Source organism: Dromiciops gliroides, chromosome 2 (genome assembly GCF_019393635.1).
Source record: "Dromiciops gliroides isolate mDroGli1 chromosome 2, mDroGli1.pri, whole genome shotgun sequence".
In the NCBI taxonomy this organism is placed as follows: Eukaryota; Metazoa; Chordata; class Mammalia; order Microbiotheria; family Microbiotheriidae; genus Dromiciops; species Dromiciops gliroides.
This window is the reverse complement of record NC_057862.1, coordinates 12,962,753-12,980,893: the sequence shown is the minus strand read 5'-3', so window position 1 is coordinate 12,980,893 and position 18,141 is coordinate 12,962,753. Positions and strand designations below refer to the sequence as shown.

Sequence of the window (18,141 nt, the reverse complement as noted above, 5' to 3'; positions counted from 1 at the left end):
GATTAGAAAGCCGTAGGCCCTCAGGGTCTCTCCCCTTCCTCCTCAGCTTCAGCTGAGCGAAAAAGCCCCGTGGGCTGTGCAAGACGCCAGGTCAGACAGCTGGGGGAAAAAAAAGCCCCCAGCTCCCTCCGACCTGAGCGGAGCTACCTGAAAGATAGCCTGTGCTGAGGCACATGAAGTGGGAGTACACCCCCCACCCCCAACCAGTCGCAGCCCTGGCTGGTGGATTAGCTTGGTCTGTGGGGGCGAAGGAAGCCCCGAGATTTGAGTGGAGAGAAGAAAAGGTATATATAGACCTGGGAGTTAGACAGCAAGAAAAAATAAGGAGCAAGGAGGGGCTGACTAGAGGGGAGAGCGGACAAGGACGGAGGAGAGTTCGGTTCGGAAAAGGAGAGACCGGGCTGACAAGGTTACAGGCCTTAATACAAACCAGGGAAAGTGTAACGTGCCCTGAGGCTGGCCTCGGCTAAGGCCCTTATTGAGCAGCACGTGGGAAAGAGACACAGTGGAAAGAGACTGCAGGAAAGCAGTCAGGTTGTACATTTTATTTCCCTGTATTCCTAATTTGAAATAGTATCTCATAAATAAAACTCTGCTTTGATTATTTGGTTAAGAGGCTTCTTAATCTTTAGTCTATCAGTTTGGGAGCAGTGTGGTGGAACTTTATAAACGGCCCATATTAAATTAACGAAGTCAGATAGTCAAATAGTCGAAAGTCCCCAGATTAGTCCTCCAGTCAGATTAGCCCCCCAAATTAGGCTAGTCAATTTAAAAATATTCTAACACTCTTCTCCCCCCATTCTTTTGGGGCATACATCATCTCTGGAAAAATACTGGTGTTGAAAAGACGGCCCCTTTTCTCTGGGAAAAAGCTTGGGGTCCTCTCTCCTCCTTCTAAGGGTCCAGTGACAGGGTCTGTCCATGGTGTGTATAAGCTGATGCATGAGCACCACAGGCCGCCCCTTCACCTCAGTCCATACAATCAGCACTCTTCATCCACCGCTCCCTAAGTGCCAAGGCTGAATGCCATCACCCCGAGAAGTATCTGGAAGGCCCTGCAAGAGAGCAAGGCCTCCTTGTGCCCGGAGGTCTCTGGGCAGAACGGCTTCCACAATAGTCAGACACATCTCGTTGGTTACAGACTCAGAGCTGGAACGTGCCAGTCCCCTCATTCTCAGCCAAGGACATGGAGACCCAGAACATTTGCTGATGGAGAGAGGTCTTGAGCCCAGACTTCTCCAGCGCCAGGCTCCGGCCTTGATGTTAATGCTTGCCCTCCATGGTACCTTCCAGGGAAGGCTGTGGCGCTGACGCAGCCATGGGAGACGCTTCTTAACGCAGGGGGGACTTCACAAGGGAATCACGCTCTAACAGATCAAATGCCTTTACCACCAACAAAGGGCATCCCAAGACCTCCGTTTTCTCGATTGGTCGTTACTTCCGTGGTGCTGAAGACGGGAGGTGCTGAGACAGGCTCCTCAAGGACACTCCCAATGCATGTGCACATCACCCTTAATACACTGATGGGGAAGGAGAAGTACCAGTAGGCAGCTGCTGCTGATCTCTTGGTCTTTTCTCCATCATACATTTCTCTGATGATGTCCTCCATCCCACTTGTGCTCAATCCCTCCTCTGTAATTGGCTGACCTTGTCCGGTGCCGTAAGCATTGTCTCCTCCTCCAGCCCCCCCACCCCAAGTCTGCCCCCTTCAGCCTCACACTCTTCCCTATAGATTTTACTTACACCTGGTACCTCCTCCTACCCTACCATGTCCCCCCCTCAGCTCTGGGCCTTTTCTCCAAATGTCCCCCATGCCTGGAATGCTGTGCCCTCTCTGCCAACTACTGAGTTCCCCAGTTTCCATTCAGTTGCAACAAAAATTCCACCTGGAGGAAGCCTTTCCCGAGTCCCCTTCATGCTATTATCTCTCCCCATGGGTGACCCCCAATCTCTCCTGTCTATAGCTCGTCTGTACAAAGCATCTGCAGGTTACACCGGAGGCAGGAATCGGCACACAGCAGGCCCTTGATGCCATGCACCAAGGTCTGGCCTTAGTGCCCACATGTGGGGTGACTTCACTGGTCTGGATGCAGAAGAGTTAGTTATAACCATTTTTGCAGACATTTCATGTCCAGTGCCAAAAACCTCACTGTAAATTGTACCACAAATGAAATCTCAACCTGTGATCTAGGGTAGTTTCTGTTTACTAGATCTGCACAGTCTCAGCCTATCTTAAAGGGATTTCAGCCAGTAAGACCAACCTTAAAACTCAATCTGGCTTTACAGTGAAGCCACAGAGTATTGGGAAAGCGCCGTGCCCGCAATCCCAAGACCTGGCTGTGAATCCTGCCTCAGACAATGCTGTCGGAAAAATGCAGCTCATCTGCACTGCCAGCGGGCTGCAGACAAACATTTGCACGGTACAAACACCTTCAAGTGCGATGCAAACATGTGTACTTAGGTGCTGCTGCTTTTCTCACTGCTGAACAATCAACACCGTCTAATTCCACCTGGCTGCCTGGCGCAGTCAATGGTTTAATGAGGATATGGAGTGCAGCGTTTGTGTCTGAGGGGTCTGAACTGTCTCCGAGGTATTAAGATTATTCACTCATCAAGCCTCTTTCCAGAGCAGACCCGAGGCAGCGACAGCACATTTCCAGCAAATGGGGGTTGTTGTCCTTCATTTGCACAGAGGAGCAGAGGCATCACGAAACTATGACTTGTTGTGAACTGACTGAAGTGAGGCAGAGCTGCACAAAGCCATCAGTCTCATCCTCTCTTCCTGCGTCATCGAGGTCCAGTGGCAGGGCCTGGAATGCAGGGGGTGACCGTGGTGTCTTTGATGTCTGACCCAGCTCTACCTGCTCCATTGGGCCTGCTTTGGCCGCCTTCACCCGGCCATTCTGCTGGGGAAGTCTGCACATGCCTTGGGGGACACATCTCCTGAACTCACTGACGGGTGTGAGGCCCACTGGTTACCCTCAACCTAGCTTAGCTCGTCTGCCAAGATGGTTTTCCTAGGATGTGGACGCTTCTCATGCTACGGCTTCTTGGAGCCCCAGGGGAAAACATGGGGTGCTGGAGCCCAGAACAGCCAGGTGCCTGATGTGACAATAACAAAGACAGTCTGTTTTCCTGACCAAGTCTTCCTGGCAGGCGAGGGGAATCACACCCACCATCTTTCTACCCATGGCACCAACGCAACCCTGAAGAACATCTCTCTGGGCCTGGCCTGCGATCCTGAAGCCGGGTTCACGCTGCCCGCTCCTGGCTAAGGACGGCTCCTCTGGGTCACTCTCAGCTTCTGCCCTTTGTAAGAGAACCCTGACAAGCTCAAAAATGACTAAACTCAGTAAGTGTGGGCCAGAATACAGTGCCATCCAGCATCACCGAAAGAGGGCCCCCAATGCCTTCCAAGGCAGAGCCCCTGCCCCATCCCTGCTGTTCAGGAGAGCCAGCCAAGCAACCCACCACAACCGAGGCTTTGGAGGTACTTTTCAAAATAAGTACAAATACATGTGCAATCCTCTTTCTTCTCTTTTATTTCATACATGGAAATGTTCTTTTTTTTAAGTGCAAAATTTAAAAAATAATTAAGTTAAAAAATGCATTGTCCACCCTGAAGACTAAATCAACAAACCTTCTGAATTCCTGAGTCACGAGGCCTACAGAGAAGTCCTGGTGAAAAGAGGGACTGGTTTCCCTCCAAGGGTAACGCTGTGCAATTAAGCTCATGTCTATGAATTTAGCGCAAAGTAAGAGAGACAAGATTCTGGGTCAAGCAGTCCAATGCCTATTGGCATATTAATTAACAAAGTCAGAGAGATGTCCTTTCCCTATTCCTTAGTCTCAGATTGGCTTACTGTCACTATTTAGGTTTTAGGTCACTTGCAGCTTGCCAATGCCTGTAAAAAGAATGGTTATAATCTAAAAAGTAGGTCAAAATCCATTTAATTCAAACTCTGGAATGGGAACAAGAATTTTAAACTATTGGCTACCCCAAAGAGTTAGATATTTTGAAATTATTTGGCTCAGATCTCTGAAATTTCAACCACTGCTGTCTTTCAGATTTTAATTTGCTTGAAATGTACAAACTGAATTTATGATTTGCCTAATTAACTATCCAGGGGACAAAAAAAAGTATTTATTTAAGTACTTGGGTAATAAATACAATAAAACATAATATTCATTTAAAAAATGACCCAAGAGCTGCATCGATGAATGTGGACTTTTCAGGATCTATTGTGTTGGCAGCCAAGTCAGGTTCCTGGGACCTCCTCCCCTTCCCCCCTACCTTTTGGGGGCTGGAGAAGCCTGGAATTTTCAAACAAATGCTTCTTCTTGATGGGCAAGATGACAGTGTCCTTGAGGTCTGTAATGACATCATCCAGACCAGCTATGTCACTCCAAGTAACCTGAGGAAAGAACGAGCAGACGCAGAGGGGTCAGGACAGGGGAGAGCCGAGAAGCCAGAAAAGGTTGAGCACTATCTCGGATCAGGTGAAATAAGGCGAGTTACAAGTCTGGGGGGTGAGGAGGATGGTTTTCCAAGGCACAATCTGTCAACACAGAATTAGGTCAACAAACAAGTAAACAAGAATCATAAGGAGCACTGACTTAGAGCTGGAAGGCACATTTAAAGTCACCAGTCTGATCCCTTTCATTTTACAGATGGGGAAACTGAGGCCTGGGGGTTCAATGACTTGCCCAAGGGAATCTCTAGAGTGAAACAGGACGTGAACCCCAAGCTTCTGAGGCAACCCAGTTTTATAGCAGCTCATTTAACCATTAGTTCAACACTAAATGAGGCAGTGAGTGCCACAATCAAACAGACGGCCTGTGAGACCACTTAGATGAAAAATACTGTCTGTGGGAAAGGGGATCCCAAGTAAGCCAGGCCAGTCAAAGCAGGGGATGGAGCCACAGGTTAGATGCAGGCAGTGGTGTCCACATAATCCATAGGCTTCCTTGTAAAGAGTGGCTGCACCAATCACACCAGGCTTATCAATAGGACAAGCCATTCTGGTCAGGTGACCTGGCAGGAAGAGTACCAGGAGTAAGAAAGCAGCTGGAAACAGTTCAGCTAACAAAGAAGGAAACTGAGGCACAGGGCGCAGAGAGGATCTGCCCAAGGTCGTCTCACTCCCAACAGAGCGTCCCCTGCAGAGCACTGGGCCTGCCTGGGCTGGAGCCCCGAGGACTGCTGGCCCTCTGAGCCTAGTACTCCATCCCTAGGAAACGGGGGTCATGGCACTGTAGGACACAGCATCTTTGTGAGGGTGACAAGAAAAGAGAACAGAGTCCATCCAGAGAGCCATTTCAGGGCAGCCAACTGACTGCCCTGACCACGGTCACTGCAGAGGCGTGTGTGTGTGTGTGTGTGTGTGTGTGTGTGTGTGTGTGTGTGTGTGTGTGTGTATGTGTGTGTGTGTATGTGTGTGTGTGTGATAGGCTACTTGGTCACGTGGATCACTGTAAGCCAAAAGATGGCCAGGAAGGTCCGGCTCATGCCAAGGATGAAACAGGGGTACCCGATAAATAACTTGGGAAGGATCCCCGTAGGGAACCAAGAGAGGGCCGGTATTCGGTGCCTCCCATGAAAGCGGGAAAGGGGGCACAGACAGGGAAGTGTGAGGGAAAGAAGGTTCTGAACTAGGAAGTGAAAGCAGCCACCGGGCCCAGAAAGCCTCAAGCCCACGTGTCAGGAGTATTTTCTTTCCTAGGATAAATGTATTGATGGCTCTTGCTTGGACAGAAGAGAACTGTCCAATGCCCGGACAACAACCACCCTGATGACCTCCATCCTCGGACACACCAAGGGCAGGCAGAGGGCTTGCCGAGCAGCGGCCAGCAGGTCCGTGGGCCCAGCCCACGGCAAAAGGGTATAACGTCATTCTGGAAGGGCGAGTGCTCCCAGGAGAGGAAGCACTGGTTCAGTCCCTGATGCAGCTCAGTGTAACCCCAATGTCGCCCCGACCCCCAGGATGATAAGGTTACAGAACGGGCAGATCAGGGGAATGTTCACCAAGCGAATCTCATGGGAAAGACAGACACAGGCGGGCTGGAGGGCCTCCCAGCAGGGAGAAGCGCCGACCTCGGCTCATTCCGGGGGAAGGAGGTCTCTCCTGTAGCGCCCCAGGGACCAGGCTGGGACCCAGGGAGCCGAACATTGTAACGACCCCCGATCAAACCCGAAGACGGTGTGGAGCTGTCAGGGGAGGCGGAGTCACAAATCAAAACTCTCGAGACACACTGGGGCACGGGGTCAAATGCAATAAAATGAAATGTTAACAGGTAAAAATGTAGTTGTAAGAGCACAAGATCAATGAGCACCGGAGAGGACCTCAGAGGCTGACCCAGGCCTCTCATTCGGCAGAAGAGGAACCCCAGGCTCAGAGGGTAGTGGTTTCCCCAAAGTCACAAAGGTTCTAGTACCTCGGAAGGATTCGAACCCAGGTCACATGACCTCTCATTATGTGTTACCTTTGGATTAAAAAAATAAATTAACAGGTGAGACCCTGCTGCAGTGCCCGTCCCCTGAGGGAAGAGCAGCCCAACATCAATGTCTCCTGACGTCCAGGGAAGAGAAGGGAGATGGGGTGGGGGGCCCTTCCATCCTGTGCTGTGTGTCTCCCCCCTCCTCCAGGAAGAGGAGTGGCGTCTTCCCATCAGGGATTAAGGTCAGCAGCCCTGATCACACCCTAGAGATGGGCTGGTGATTCCAAACCCTGCCCCTTCCCCTCAGAGCTCTGGTCCATGGGTCACAAGCTCCTCTGCATCTTAAGTCTTGTCCTCTCCCACCGCCCCGTCCTCTGTTTGGCGTTCAAAGCCCCCACGGCCTAGCCCGCCTCCCGCCCCTGTGCCGGACGCTCTCTGATGCAGTGACCCTGGCTTCCCGGCTGCTCCACAAACAAGACTTTGGCTCCAAGCATTGCCTCTGGCTGCCCTGAGAGGGTGGACATGAGGACTCCTGGCAGGAGGACTCAGGAGTGGCCGGTACCATCCCCCTCACTCTGCCCACATCCAGTGACCTCTGTCCCCCTAGCCTTGGGGGACACTGACAGGCTGGGGAGCATCTGGAGGAAGACGACTTGAAGAGTGAATCCAGGGAAGGGCCTAGGGACAGTGGCCTCAAAAAGGGGACACTCCGAGGGAAGGTGGCAGCGGCAGGAAGGGCCCCCCGGGCTGTCCCACAGGAGGGAGAACGAGTGGTTCTGCCTGGGCCGGAGCGATGTGGGAGAGCCACAAAGCGGCTCCCTCAGGCGGGGCACAAGGATCAGCAGCAAGGCCGACGACGCAAAGGAGCCAGAGGAGGACGATCATATGCCCGGCATGTCCTGGAGGCTCCGCTTGCAGGGGCCCTGGCCACAACGCCCCCAAAGTCTGTGAACCTGTCATCACCAAGCCAGGGAGGGAAGGGGCCGAGATCTAAGGTGCCTAGAAGGTCACCCATGGATGAACCAAGGCCCCCTGAGAGTGCTGGACATGGGGCACGGCCAGGCCTGGGAGGGCTGCCTGAGGCAGCAGCATCTGAGGCCAGCCCTTCCTACACCCTTCGGTAGCATTCCCTTCAACAGAAGTACACAATGACACAACCAAGGCGCGAAGCCAGCTGTGCCCCAAAAGTCTGTGGCTCCATCACCGTCTCTGTCTGGCCTGTTTCTCCCTCCGCCTCACTGCCCCATTGACACACGCCGCTGCCTCCCTTGCACAAATCTTGGCACTGACGGGTTGCTGCCCCTGCCCTTCCACTGTCTTTTGGGAACTCAGCTAATTCTTCGGTGACGGTGATGCTCCAGGACTCGGAGTAATCCACCCGGCATCGCCAGAAGAATAATGGTGTTTAAAGACAGGCCTTCGTCTTAGGGAGAAGCTTGGGATCATTAAAAGCCATGCGTAGCTTCCTTGGGGCAGGCTGAGTTGTTTTCTCCTCCTGGTGGATCCTGTTCAGTTCTGGGCCCAGCTCATCGTTCATCCGACGCTGGTACGAGATGGGCGTAAACACGGCTCAGCAATATGGATGGTCCATCCAACTGTATGGCACAGGTGAGACAAAGGCATTCTCCTTCCACTTGGTTTGCCCTGTGTGAATAGCTAGACCAAACTCTTCTGATTATGAATTTCATTTTGTAGATAATTTAATCTACATAAACTCTAAAGCTTGTAAAGTGCTTTACACATATGAGCTTACTTTGATCTCCGATCGCCCTCTCTTACAGACAGTGCAGATTTCATTATCTCTGTTTCACAGATAAGTAAGTTTAGTTTCAGAAGTGAAGCCAGTAAGTATGTGAGAAAGGATTTAAACTGTGGACTTGGTGCCTCCAAGCCCCAAACTCTGCACTGCACCAAGCGCCACTCAGCGAGTTCTGGACGATTCCAGGGCCAAACCGCCCAGTGTTCCCACAAACAGGAGGGAACCACTCTTGCATCTGGACTCTGCACCGCACGCCCTTCATGATGATCAAAGATTGACTGGAGAAACGCTGACTGCTCTCTTCGTTATGGCTCACCACGTCTCCTCCAAGGTTCTGATAGATTCCCACCGTCGAAGGAGAGCCTTGAGCGGGGAACTCTGCTCCAATGAGTCAAAGGTTCGGCTTGCCTCCCAACAGCACCCCCAGCCCTTCCCCCATCACGATGGTGTCCGTGTTTGCCTGTCTGTCTCCTTCCTTCTCGAGCTTTCCAGGATGTCTGGATATGGACAGAGTACTCTCAAAGATCATGTAGCTCAAGGAAAGGGGGCCCATGGGTCAACAGTCATGTGCTCTTGAATGGCTGTTTTGAGGTCATTAAGATATGCATTTAAAAAATCTATTTGGTGTCCTTCTCTCAGAGACCTCGAGAAGTGAGCCCTCCATGCCCACAGAATCATGTCACCTCCAACCCAGACCACCTCTGGAACCCAGGCAAGTCACCTGACCATTCTGAGCCTCAATTTCCCCAACTGTGAAATGGGCTAACAACAAACAGCACTTTGTTGTTGCAAGGATCAGTGCTTTCTGTTGTAATTATTATTGTTACGGGTCTAGTCCAGCCATTCTCACCTTTACTGTCTTTAGCGATGTCCTAATTCCTCCTGCACCTTGTGAGAATCAGGGTGCCATCCCCTGCTGAGAAAGACATTGTGAGAACCAGGGCAATGCCCCCCTGACGAGAAAGCACGTGACTAGCCTCCAGAAGCTGCCTCTATTCATAGACGGCCTGTAAGTCACGTCAATCAATGGGCCAGCCAATTAGCTTGGAGCTGTGTGTGGGTACGGCCCTGTTCCTGTTCCACAGGGGGCTTCCGGGAGGAGCAGCTTGGACTCGCTCTCTGGAAGCAGGGGCTGCCAGGGGAAGGCGGGCTTTCTCTGTCTATCCCGCACAGATCTGAGCTAGGTTTTTCCATTCTTTCAGAGACCTGTACTCACTCTCTCCCTCTTCACTAACTTCTAATACACGTCAATAAACACTTAAAAGCCCAAGGTTGCTGAATTTATCAATAAACTGGCTGGTTCTCCCCCACCCTGGGGGCAGCCCTGCACAGGGCTGGCGCCAGGGTCCAAACGGGGGGACTCCAGGGCTTCCTGCCTGGATCTCCCCAGATTGTCTCCATCCACTTCCTTGTTCTGCTCCCAGCCTCATTCTTCGGGGCCCACGGGGTCACCCCTCAGCTCATCCTCTTCTGCCACGCCCCCCATTTCACACACAGTTGACAGTCTGAGTGCTTCCCTTTGGCCCAGGTGGCTTCTGGGCCCTCTGGACTCCCGAGCGTGGGGGCTGATGGGACACAGCGCCAGCCGTGGGGCAGCCACAGCTGCCTGAATCGTGTGCCTCGCCGGCTGCCTGGGGGGTCTGGTTCTCTCCTTCTGGCCCGGCGCCACATCAAGAACAGGGCCTCTCTCTGGCTGAGCTGCGAAACCTCAGCCACCGCTTCTTCCTCTTCTTCAGGGCTCACCATCCCTGGCACCTCCCGACTTCTTGAAGGGAGTGTGAATGACATCAGAGGCATCATCCTGAACCGGGCCGTCTGCCGCCTCCCCCACGCCCACCAGGGCACCAAAGGGACCGAGCCCAGCTCCTCGTCTTCGGAGACAGTGGTTGGCTCCTAAGTCCCGCTTCTTGCGAGGGCCCATCACAGACATGCTCTACAGGATGGTCGAGAGCCCCACAAGAAGCCTCTTATTGCCGGTAGAGGCCTCTCCAAGGAGGGCCGGAGAGCCAGCCTTCTGCGGACCTGCAGTGTGCTTGTTTCCTATTTTTCTTTACAGCAAGCTTGTGTGGTAAGAGCCGGGGGCTCTGCACGAGACCAATCACCGGCCAAGGGTCTCACATCTCGGTCCTGATGGTGACGCCCAGGTCTAGCCGATCCCAAAGCTACGTGACCCCTAGGCTCCTCTGCCACGGTCCATGCGGCAGCTGAAGGGGACAACATAGGGCTGCGCTTCTTTCTTTCACTGGGGACGAGCCGCTCCTAACTTGGAAGGCAGATGCAGACTGTGGTTGGGAGCCCGAGGTCCAACATGACGGAAGCTTCCAGAGCCGGCGTGGCCAGGGCCATGAGGAGATCCTAAGGCAGACTTGGAAGCTGCCGGCCTTTACTGAGAGCAAACAGGGCCCGTGCACTTGGGGCCCCCACTGACGTCCTAATTCCACCACCTCATTCTGGCTCACACACAACCCTAGGGTCTCCAAGGATCTATCAGCGGAGAATAAACTCTGGCAGAACTTCCGTGAAGCTAGAAAGCCTTGGGCTACAGCTCACACCTGTGTACCTAGGGGCCAGGCTTGGAGCAAAGTGCAGAGGCTGTACCCTACCTCTGTGGGCTGAGGACCACCCAGCTAGAGATTCTACATAAGCAAACACCCTGAAAAAGGTGGAAAGGACCACCTCTCAGAAGAAAAGCCTCCTGGACCTACATTTAACTTGGTCCAAATGAACAAACTTGGGGGGTTTCAGGATTTGGGGGGGGGTTGCTAAGCATAGCTACATAGTATGCAAAGTAGGGGAAGGGTGTCCTAGACATTTTGATGGGAGAATTCACAGACTTATGCCCCCTATATTTCAGTCAAAATCTGTCTAAGGAACTTCCAAGGGATTTTAACACTCCTATTACATGGCTCAAAATCTATCTGGGGAGGGAGGAGAGAAGCACAAAACGCAGGGACACAGAGACAGTGAACAGACATTGATCCCCACTTTGTTTCGGGCCCAGGCCCTGCCAGGGGACCACTCTCTCCCTTCTTGATCACAGAACTGCCAATCCAGAGGTGAACTCGCCATGGTGCTCTTAGGTTCTCATCTATGTAAACTCTAGTGCAGGCCTGGTGGCTGGACACGCTGCAGGCGCCTGCTCTTTGGGACAGGCGAAGGTGACGCTTACATTTATCGAGTTACCATTTACACGAAGTTACCGCCAGGACATGTGAATGCATCCCATCTCAAACAATAAGAGTCACCTTTCCAATTATAAGAAGGAATTCCCTAAGTTTCTAGTGGTTTCTTATGCCTTAGATACTTCCACGAAAAACTCTTTTTGAGATTTCTGACTCTACCAAACTCACTGGAGATTCTGGGAGGAAACGAGAGGCTCTTACGTGCATGTTAAGAGGGTCCACCAGGTGAGCAGCGATGCTCATTTCATACTCGGAAAGCTTGACATTTTTCACACCAATTTGCTTCATTAGTTTTTCTGCCTAGGAAAAAAAAGTATAGACATAGACACTCAGTGACTTCCTCAGTGACCTTTTCTTTTAAATAAGTCTGAAATGTGAGTTAATAGGGACACCTAGAAAGGCAAGAAGAACTGGCCTGTGTCTCTGGTGGCTTCCCCAGGCCCTCTCCCCCTCACTCTCCCCTGGCAAACCCCCAGGGCAAGAGAAAGGTTAACACAAAAGGCCAACTTGGACTTCTTCAGCCTCCCGCCACCCCCAGACCCAGGAAATTTGAAGCAGATGCAAGTACTAGAGGTTGAGAGGGGTGAAAAGAGAGGGAGCTGGGTGGAAGTGAGTTAAGTAGGAGCAAATCTATAAGCACAAATCTTCGTTGTAAAGACCACTGGACCGGTCCCTTCTCTGAGCCTCCCCACAGCCCCTCATTCAATAAGCACTTCTTCTTCTTTTAAAATAGCATTTCATGTTTTTCCAGTTACATGGAAAGATAGTTTTCAACATTTGTTTTTATAAGATTTTTCTCCCTCCCTGTCTTCCCTCCCCCCTCCCCAAGAGGGCAAGTAATCTGATGTAGATTATATATGTACAATCACATTAAACATATTTCCACATTAGTCATTCAACAAGCATTTTTTAAGCATTCTTGTAGGTGCCAAGCACCGTGCTGGCAAAAATGAAGCAGTATGAGCCTCAGGAAGATTCCACTCTAGTCGGTAAGACAGCCTATAGAGGATTAAAAGTACCACCTGAGAGACAACAGCACAGAGATTCGAGTGTGATGGGCTTCCTGTGGCTGACAATGTTTCTCCATGGCCTGGGATCTTTCTCTTAACTCCCCTCCCCAGGCTTGCCAACCAAACAGGGACAATTCACAAAAGGGAATAAAATCCAAAGGATACAGTCTGGTGAACTGCACGTGTGGAATGAGCTGGACTGGTCCTGCCTTGAGCCCCCCTCACCAGAAATAACCTTGTCACGGGTGTCCCGGCCCTAGGCTCTGCCCCGTCTTCTCCAACCCCCACTAAGCTACCTAAGTGCCATGTCATCCTACCCAGTGAACTCTCCCTACTCCTTATCTCCCCGGGTCCTTCTCTGTCCCTCCCCTCCATGCATTACACAATGCTGCCACTCGGGCCGTTGTCCGTTCCCCACCCATAATCCTCCAGCTCCCATCTGCATGGGTTGAACAGTGTGGCGGAAGCCCTCTCCTCACCCCTGCCTCTTAGAACACGTGGCCCCTCTGACAGGAGGCGCCACGACCCTTCTGTTCATCCTCTTCTGCTCTTACTTTGTGAGGCCCATGTCCTTGGGGGACGGGGAGCAGGGAGCACCACCTGGGCTCTCTCCCGGCCCCTCAGGCTGCCTCCCACCCCTGATCTCTCTCACCTTCTCGGCTGGGTTTTTAACTTCTGCCTACAAACACACTCGAGTTTCCCTCACTCTAAAGAGCCGCCCCGTGACCCCCTTGGCAAAGGGAAATGCAGCCGCCATCCTGGGTCTCCTGTGTACAACATTCTCCTGGCTCTGCTCATTTCTCTTTGCCTTAGTGTGGGTAGGTCTTCCCAGGTGTTCCTAAGAGCATCTTTACGGCACAACAGTATCCTATCACACTCATATACAACAGCTCATACAGCCATTCCCCAGATGATGGACATCAAGCGCTCCGTTCTTCATCAAAAAGGTGAAGAGCCTCGGTCTTGAGTCCAGGCCGACTGGTCCCAAGCAGCAGTTTTTCCCCTGGCCACTGGAGGGCACGCACGCCAGCCTCCCTGGCTCAACTCAAAGGCAGCCATTTTCTTACGGGACAGAGAAATAAGGCCCCGCTTTCCAAAAGACTGAAGCGCAGATGGCCAAAGGAGTGGCTAACATGCCACTGGGAACGTTCATGGTCCTGTCATGTGACTATAAAGCAAACCCCCAAAAGCCCAGGGCATCAAGTCAGTTTCTCCTGCACCCACTGTGTGGCAGGCACGTGGCCAGGGCCCCGTCCTCCAGGAGATCCCACTCTAATGGGGGAGACGACAGTCACAGTAGTACCATATGATGATCTACAGTGATCGACTTCATGATGCTCAGCAATACAATGACCCAAGACAACCCTGAAGGACTTGGGATGAGAGAAAGAACTGGTGGAGCCTGAATGCAGATCGGAGCCACTGTTTCAGGCATTCGTGAAGCTACTTGTTGTATACTTTCTTTTTCTTGTCTGTTTTTTGTTCACAGCATGGCTTACATGGAAACGTGTTTTCGCTGCTACACTTGTATAACTATATCAAACTGCATGGCTGGCAAGTTCCGGGAGAGAAGCCAGGAAGCTGCCTGAGCTTTCCCTTTCCCGTGTTTCCCTCAAAATCAACATTAAATCAAGCCTCTAAACAGATTCTGGAACTACAGAACCTACAAAAAGACAGAGAGACGCGATCCTCCTCCTGGAGGTCTTTTAGAAGACTTTAGGAAGGGTCTGTCTCAGCTGGGTGAAAGGGGAGGGCAGCTCGGCGCTCCGCAGCTCGGCGCTCCTCAGCTCGGCGCTCCTCAGCTCGGCACTCCGCAGCTCCGCAGCTCGGCGCTCCACAGCTCCGCAGCTCGGCGCTCCGCAGCTCCGGCGCTCCGCAGCTCAGCGCAGCTCCGTTCATTTGGGATGATGCTTTTTAAAAACTGGATAACGTCCATCCTCTCTAACCCAAAGATCCCCCGTGAGGCTGAAATTATGTCAGAGACACAAAGAAAGGTCCCACACCCCCCCAAATAGTCCTAACTTCCTGTGATGGCAATGAATGGAAACAATGTAGGTGTCCATCACTCAGTGGAGAGATAGACTGGGGTCCATGCACGGAGGAGAATATTGCTGCAAGGTAAGAAATGATGCCTCTGAGGAAACCAGAGGAGCCTAGGAAGATGTGTGCAAAGTGAGGGAAGACGAACCAGAAGAACAACGGACACGACACCAACGTGAGGAGAACACACAAGGAAATGTGGCACAGCAGCAGGGCAGCCCCCGGGGGGCTCCCAGGTCCGGGTGTGCAGAGATGGAGGCCTGGATGCCCAGACTTGTGTCCCCCCCGGGGGGGGGGGGGAGGGAGGGCTGGGGGCAGGCAGGGGCATCTCTGGGGCTGGAGAGATGTGTAGATGAGAGACAGCACTCAAAACACCTCAAAGAAAGGAAACTTGATCAATGGGGCCCGCTGGCTTCAAGTCACTCTGGGCGCATGGTGTTTCAAACAAATGGAAAGGTCCCTCCAGTATTCACAAGCCTTACCTGTTTCTGAGCCTCGACCTTTTGCTTCCTGGTCGGATCAATTGCATCTACCATCCACTTTATGGTAAAATACGTTACAGCACCAAATATTGTCAAACGGAAAATTAAACCAACAACTTCATTCCGACTCAAGGGACGAGAAAAGGCTTCAGCGTGTACCATCTTGATTATTAACCTGAAAACAAATGGAGAAAACATCGCCATGTAAACAACAATACGGCCAACAGTTAAGTCTGATTTTGGCCAGTGGCAAAATGAAGTATAATTTTTTACTTTCTGCCACAAATTCACTGTTCCTTAAAATTGTTTGTAAAATGACTAATTGTGGTAAAATAACAGATTTTCACACAGAAAGTTACAGCAACTTAAAGAACTATTTGGAAGCAAAAGCTATTCCCCAATATAGAAGCAGTTGGAGGATAGAAGCAAGCAATTCTCAACAGAACCATATAACACCTAATTCTCTAATGTTAAGAATAATGCCAATCAAAACACCACCTACCTAATTAATACCTAACACTTATAGAGTGTTTTATGGTTTGCTAAGCACTTTACAGGGCATGCAGGTGGTGCAACGGATGGAGCCCTGGGCCTGAAGTCAGGAAGACTCCTCTTCTTGAGTTCAAATCTGACATCAGACAATAATTAGCTGCATGACCCTGGGCAAGTCACTTAGTCCCGTTTGCCACATTTCCTCACCTCTGGGGAAGGAAATGGCAAACCACTTCAGTATCTTTGCAAGAAAACCCCCAAAGTGGCACGAAGTGTTGGACACAACTGAAAAACAACTGAACAAAGCATTTTAGAAATATCTCATTTGATCCTCATAACAATCCTATGGGGTCAGAGTTATTATTATCCCCATGTAACAGATGGAGAAACTGAGGAAGAGGTTAAATGACTTGCTCAGGGTCATACAGCAGTTAAGTGTCTGAAGCCAAATTTGAACTCAGACCTTGCTGACTCCAAGTTCAGCTCCCTACCCAGCATGCTAAGAGAAGATGGATGAGTCAATATTGGAGGGGGTGTAGAAAGACAGGTTCATATGCATCCTTGGTGAAGAACAGAATTATGCAAAGAGAGTGATGAAAAAGGTCACTTTGACCACTACCAGGCACATCCCTCCAGGGGGTCAATGAAGAAAGGACTGCAAATATACCAAACTATTTACAGCAGCACATACCTGGAAACGGAGTTGATGCCCCAGGATGGGAAACACCCAAACAAATCCAGGCCCCAAATTCTGCCTTGTTTTATAGCTGAGGAAACTGCTTCACAGAGGCCGGAGAGGAGCCTGGGGTGGGCAGCCCTTGAGAGGTGGGGTGGCCCAGCTGTGATACAATAATAGGATTTGGCAGCCACCCAGGGGTCCCACCTGAGGATTGATTTGGAATTGTTTGGGACTGAGAAACTAAGTACCTACTTAAGGGTGAGTGGAAGGAGACCACACCTGGCTGGCCCAGAGTGACCTGTTGTTCCCAGAGGTGGTGTACTACTGACATCAGCAAGAGACCACTCTCAACCAATCAGCTTGAAGGACCGCCCCTTCTGGGGAGGGAGACAGGAACGGAAGAGGAGGCTCGATGGCTGAATGGGTCTTTCTTTGGAGCGGAGGCAGATGGGAGAAAAAGGAAGGTCCCCTTGGTTGTCCAGGACTTTTGGCATGGTAAGGGGTTTCACATGGGCTGCTAGGAAAGGAAGGTTTCTTTCTCTCTGGCTATACCGAATAGATCCAAGCTAGGATTTTCATGCTATAAGGAATCTCTTCTCAATCTCTCTCTCTTCACTAACTTATAACATATATTTTAATAAATCCTTAAAAGCCTAAACTCTTGCAGAATTTATCAGTGATTTTAGCCATCTTACCCCCAAAATTGGGAGGGGGGAGGCAGATTAGAACCCACATTTAGATTTTAAACAACACACAGCACACCAGCCAAAGCCTGGCAATCCCTGACCTGCCCGGGAAGCCTCACGCTACCACTATTCAAAAGGAAGCTGTGGCTTTTTCTCAACCCATGTCTTCAAGTGCCGGTCACAGCCAAACTCCTCTGGGGATCCCCCCACACCTGGGGTCTCCCCCTTCCTCCACTCCCACACTACACCCAAACGTCCCTCTCCAGATACCAGGGATCTCGGCTGCTAAATAAACAGGCCTCATCCTCCATTCCGTCTCTCAGTTTTGACGTGACCGACTCCCCCTCCCCCCCAACTCTTCTCCCTTCTGGTTCTCCTGTTCGCCCTCTCACCTTTGCTGACACATCTGCCATCTCCCCCTCCCCCACACCCTCCAAGCTTTACTCTTCTTTCTCTATGCCCTCTACAGCGTATCTGTCATCTCCAATTCAATCATCTCTACAGAGAAGGTGAGTCCTAAGGAAGGATGGATGGAAGGATGAAGGCCTCAACCTATCTCCTGAACTGCCACGCCTCCCCGCCAACTGCCTGCTGCCCCATCTCATCTGCATGCCCCATTGTACCTCCAAGATGGAGCCTGCCCCTTCCCCCATGCCCTGATTTCTGCCAACGATACTGCTGTCGTCCTAGTCGCCCCCAGGTCTGGAACAATGGCTTCACAGGCAATAAATATAAAGCACTCAACAAATCCTTGTTCACTTGACTCTCCCAACTCACCACCCCCAAATCCTATCCAATTGTCTCCACTGTCCTCAACCTGGACAACCAGACAAAGTTCCTAACTGGTCTCCCTGTCTCTGATCACTCCTCTCTCCGATTTGTCCTCCTTGTCGTTGCTAAAAGAATCTTCCTCTGATGGAGCACGTTCCTCTCCAGCCCAGAGTACCTGCTGGTGTGGGAAGATCACTAGAACTAGAGTCTGGGAACGTGGGACCAGATCCAGTTCTGCTCCTGGCTACCTGATGATCTTGGGCAGGTGCTGAGCCTTTCCGGGCACAGAGGACCTCTGCAATCCTCCAGCTCTCAGTCGACCAAGGGCACATGCTATTTTCCATGACCAAAACAAGTGATCGCTGGTGTCTAAGTACGAAGGGACAGAACCCCAGGCCGCCATTTTCCTGCTTTGATCTGACTCTTCTTAAACTTCTCTTCAACACATAAATGCAGTCACTCCTGAAGCACAGACTTTAAGTGACCAGAAATGACGACAGAAACGTGTTTCTATCTGAGAAAAGTCACACCAGGCCAGTGTTTGATCGGGCAATTAACCCACTTAGTTTGGGGGTGTCCCGCCTTCCTACAACACACGTCCA

General features: G+C 51.3%; 1 protein-coding gene across 3 annotated transcripts in view; it reads right to left on the bottom strand.

Moving 5' to 3' along the window:
- ATAD1 (ATPase family AAA domain containing 1) overlaps nt 1–18,141 on the bottom strand; it is a 39,017-nt gene that overhangs the window by 14,447 nt on the left and 6,429 nt on the right. For 2 of the 3 annotated variants that reach the window (XM_043983797.1, XM_043983796.1), the window contains exons 2-4: nt 14,912–15,086; nt 11,581–11,679; nt 4,295–4,415 (exon numbers count right to left, since the gene is read on the bottom strand). In XM_043983797.1, coding sequence (XP_043839732.1) covers nt 4,295–4,415; nt 11,581–11,679; nt 14,912–15,073 — 382 coding nt within the window. In that variant the 5' untranslated portion in view covers nt 15,074–15,086. Of the gene's footprint in view, nt 1–4,294; nt 4,416–11,580; nt 11,680–14,911; nt 15,087–16,094; nt 16,114–18,141 lie in introns of those variants that run through there. The other variant, XM_043983798.1, reaches the window with a different exon arrangement.